This window comes from Chrysemys picta, chromosome 6, assembly GCF_011386835.1.
Source record: "Chrysemys picta bellii isolate R12L10 chromosome 6, ASM1138683v2, whole genome shotgun sequence".
Taxonomy (NCBI): Eukaryota; Metazoa; Chordata; order Testudines; family Emydidae; genus Chrysemys; species Chrysemys picta.
In genome coordinates this window covers 111,178,165-111,182,262 of record NC_088796.1, presented here as the reverse complement: position 1 = coordinate 111,182,262, position 4,098 = coordinate 111,178,165, and the positions used below count along the sequence as shown (strand labels likewise).

Below are 4,098 nucleotides of genomic sequence, written 5' to 3'. Positions count from 1 at the left end.
CTCCAGCTCCACTCGGCCTCAGCACGGCTGCTGCTGCTGCTCTGCCTCCAGCTCCCTGGGCTGCTTCTCTGGCCCTGGTTACTACAGCTCTGCCCCCAGGACAGCTCTGCTCTGCAAGCTGCTTCTGTGACTCTGCTCCCAGCTCTGACCTGCTTCCTGGCTGCTTGTCTGGCCCCTCTGGCTCTGGTTGCTGCAGCTCTCCTCCCAGGGCAGCTCTGCTCTCTCTGGGCTGTGCTCTGGCTTTGGGGCTGTAGCCCCGCTCCCAGCAGCTTAGCTCGGGACCCTGCTCTCTCCTTAGCTCGGCCCCACTCTGTCTGACCCAGGCAATTCCAGCTCACACGGAGGAAGGGACCCCCCTGGCCTCCTGACTCTATGATTAGCTGCCCGCCCTGTCAATCAGGCTGATCTGGAGCATTGGCCTCTCCCCATTGCCCCTGGGGACTGTCAGTCTCAGGCTCCTGATTTGCCATCGACTTTTCCCCTTTTAGTGCTGGGAGCGAGCCACCAAAACACCGCCACTGAATATTAGTAAGGGGGCAACAGTCCCCTTACATGATAATAACAGAAAACATGTGAGGAGATGGGGGAGTGAGATGTGACAGAACTAATAAACAAATATTCTTATGTTTTCTTCCTTTCCTTTTTTAAATTAAGATAAAAATTATTTTCTATTTTTGGATTGAAAACCATTCTCCTTTGCTGATGAAAACTCCAACATGACAGCCTAGTGCTATGGCATGAAGAACAGAAAGTGAAACTTGCTACAGAATGTGTAGCTCATTCAAAAGACCACTTCGGTTTCAGTGTTTAAGCCCAGAAAAAACACACATTGAAATAAGAAAAAAAAGCACAAATGGTGAAATTGCATGAGATTAATAGTTGTCTGGCCCCAGTCTCCCACGGGAATTCTTTCCATGCCTTATCAAATGTTCAGAGGTCCCTATGGCATTACTCCCTCCCAAAGCTTGGAAGGAAGGAGACAGCTAGAGCATAGCAGGTTTTTAGGATTTTCAGTGTCACACCAGCTAGGGAAAAAGAACGAGGAGTACTTGTGGCACCTTAGAGACTAACACATTTATTTGAGCATAAACTTTCGTGGGCTAAAACCCACTTCAACAGATGTATGCAGTGGAAAATACAGTAGGAAGATACATATATACACACACAGAGAGAGAGAGAGAGAGAGAGAACATGAAAATATGGGTCTTGCCATACCAACTATAACGAGACTAATTAAGGTGGGCTATTAGTCTCGTTATAATTGGTATAGCAAGACCCATTTTTTCATGTCCTCTATCTCTGTGTGTGTGTGTATGTACGGTGCCTCCCTCCCCCCACGTTTCTTACACGTCTGGGTAAGGAGACTATGGAACATGGCGAGGGAGGAGGGTGGTTATACAAGGGCTGTAGCAGCACTCTGATCCTGCTGCCTTTCCTGAAGCTCCACCAGATGCTGGAGCATGTCTGTTTGCTCATACAGCAGCCCCACCTTTGCAGATTTTCCTGCCATGATGGAAAAATCCAGCACAACAGTCTGTGCTAGGGGAAGAGAACCAGAAAATGAAATGTGACCACAGGACTAGAAAGCAGTGAATTAAACAGAAAGAAAAATATTGAAGCCTCCAGAAGGGAAAAATTAAAAAAAAAAAACAGAAAATGATGAAACAAAAATTCGGCTACCAAATATTTATATTCGGAGACATGAAGGAAAGACACAGCAGTCTACGTAGGACCCTCAACAAACTCCAGGCTCACGGTTCCACACAAAGAAAAGGACGGTATAGACATCATCATGATCTCCAGGTGTTTGCTGCATGTTTGCCTCGTACTGCTCTTCTCCACTGAAATCTCATCTCGGCTCTGTACCATGCTTCACTTCCAGCAGAACAAAGTGAACAAAGAGAGCTTGGAGCTTCTGCAGAAAATGAGCGGAAATTTCCCCTCACAATGCATAAATGAAAGGACGGCTTTCAAACCCACCCAGGATGTTGTCCAACTCCCAGTGTCCCAGAAGGAGAATGCCAAGGTGGCAATCCAAGAAATCCTCCAACAGATCTTCAACATCTTTAGCAAAAACCTCACCCAAAGTGCCTGGGATGGGACTTCCATAGTCAGGTTCCAAAATGGACTTTACCAGCAAATTCAGCGGCTGGAGGCATGTTTGAGAGCACAGATGGAGAAGGAATTAACCAACCCAGAAAGCGAGGACCACCAGCTCACCAGCCGGAGAGTGAAAAAATACTTTCAGGGGATAGATGCTTTCCTGAAAGAAAAGCAATACAGCCTGTGTGCCTGGGAGATCATTCGCATGGAAATATCCAGATCTTTTGTACTGATTGACAAACTCACTAGAAGCCTTAGTAACTAAGGTACAGTACAAAGCTTTTCCCTGGAGTAAATGAACTAACATTAGTGTAATTTTTACAGCTGAACAGAGATAGTGGATATTTTATAACTCTGCTTATATAGGGCCTGATCGTTCTTCTACAGGGTCTATGGCCAAATAGCAATTGATTTCCATGGCAGCAGCTTTAGGCTGTTCCTGTCCTGTGCTGGAAATGGATTTGCAATTACATGGATTTATTTTTGGGGGTTTCTACTATTATTTATTTTTGCACATCTTCATAATCTCTCACATATCAGTACTGTTGGGCAGTAGGTAATTGGCAGACCACGCAACAAAGTACACATATGTAGAAACTTTAGGCACCTCACCAGCACTTTGGTCATTAGATAATGATACTTTCCTCCCTCCCACACCACAAAGTACTGTAACTTTGACATATGTAGTGTGTTTCTACGATTATCATCATTGCTATTAATTAATCTGATCCCATGAGAACTATTTCTAGTATTCCAAGGTTTGAGAAGCTTCCAAGAGACTTTAAAAAAAATATTTACATACTAAATGACTTGCGAGCTTGTGTGAGGAAAAGATGTTTTCATTTAATTTATGGAGATCAATTCAATGAAAATTATATTTTTTCCCTTTGTGTTTCAACTATTTCCTATTTCAGTTCAGCTCTGGACGCTGCAACTACTGAGATTAAAACAGAAGGATGCAGTGGAATCCCTCCTCTCTGCTGATTCTTCCCACGGTGACGTCTAACACTCCATAACGCTTGACGTATTATGCAATACATTCGCTCTATTATGGAATTCCAGTTGCACAAATTACATTTTATGTGATAATATTCTGTTCCTTTACTCATTGTTTAAAATGCAAAATGAAGGATATTGATGCAAAAAAGTTACAAGACAATTAAGAATGTCAAAAGAAAGGGTTGGACCTTAAACATTGTTGACATTATGTGTTTGCTATATATTTCTATGGTTCAACTCTTCTCTGATCAAATCTCACCTCTGAACTGTAACATGCAGTATAACCACACTATAACATGTGTGAACTGGAACAGTTTCCAAACAAAGACATGTGGATAATTTTCCTATAATGTCAGAACTAAGAGAGATTTCAGGTGGCACCAAGAGGTTCTCAAGTTCCGAGTGTCTCTGAAGGAAAATGCCCAGGTGACAATCCAGGAAATCTTCCAACATATTTCCTGCTGTTTTTGCAAAAATCTCTCCCAAGCTACCTGAGGCAGGAGTTTCGTTCAGAGAGTCCAACAGACTCATCAGCCAGCTGGGCATCTGGAGACATGTTTGGTTGCAGTGCTGGAAGGTGGGACTCTCTCACCAGGATGGAAGAAAGGACTTTCAGCTCACCAGGATGAAAGTGAAGAGATACCAAGAGAATCTGAGTGGAATTAGAAAGTTTTCAACTATAGGACAAACTCAAAGAAGTTTAGATATTAAAATACCAACCTTTAAAAAAATACTAACTGAAATCAATGAATATTTTATACATGATGTAAAAAGAGATGCAGTGGAATTTTAAAAGTTGTTGCTACTATTTGTTCTATTTGTGCATTGTGGAAATATTTTCAGATCATTTTATGATATTTGTAACAGGATATTTATGTCAGTCTACTATTTATTGCTCTTATTTATATTTTATCATAGATTAATTTAATAAATTATTATTTTATACAAAATGGCACCATACAGTGGTACTGATTTCTATTAAAGACCCATTTTTTA

The 4,098-nt window shown here is 42.1% G+C and overlaps 1 protein-coding gene across 1 annotated transcript; it reads left to right on the top strand.

Annotated features, from left to right (window-relative positions):
• Window positions 1-1,667: 1,667 nt before the first annotated feature.
• On the top strand, window positions 1,668-2,368 carry LOC135972501 (interferon beta-like). Its single transcript, XM_065550587.1, has one exon. It carries the CDS (start codon window positions 1,793-1,795, stop codon window positions 2,366-2,368), a length of 576 nt encoding a protein of 191 aa, XP_065406659.1. The 5' UTR covers window positions 1,668-1,792.
• Window positions 2,369-4,098: the final 1,730 nt, after the last annotated feature.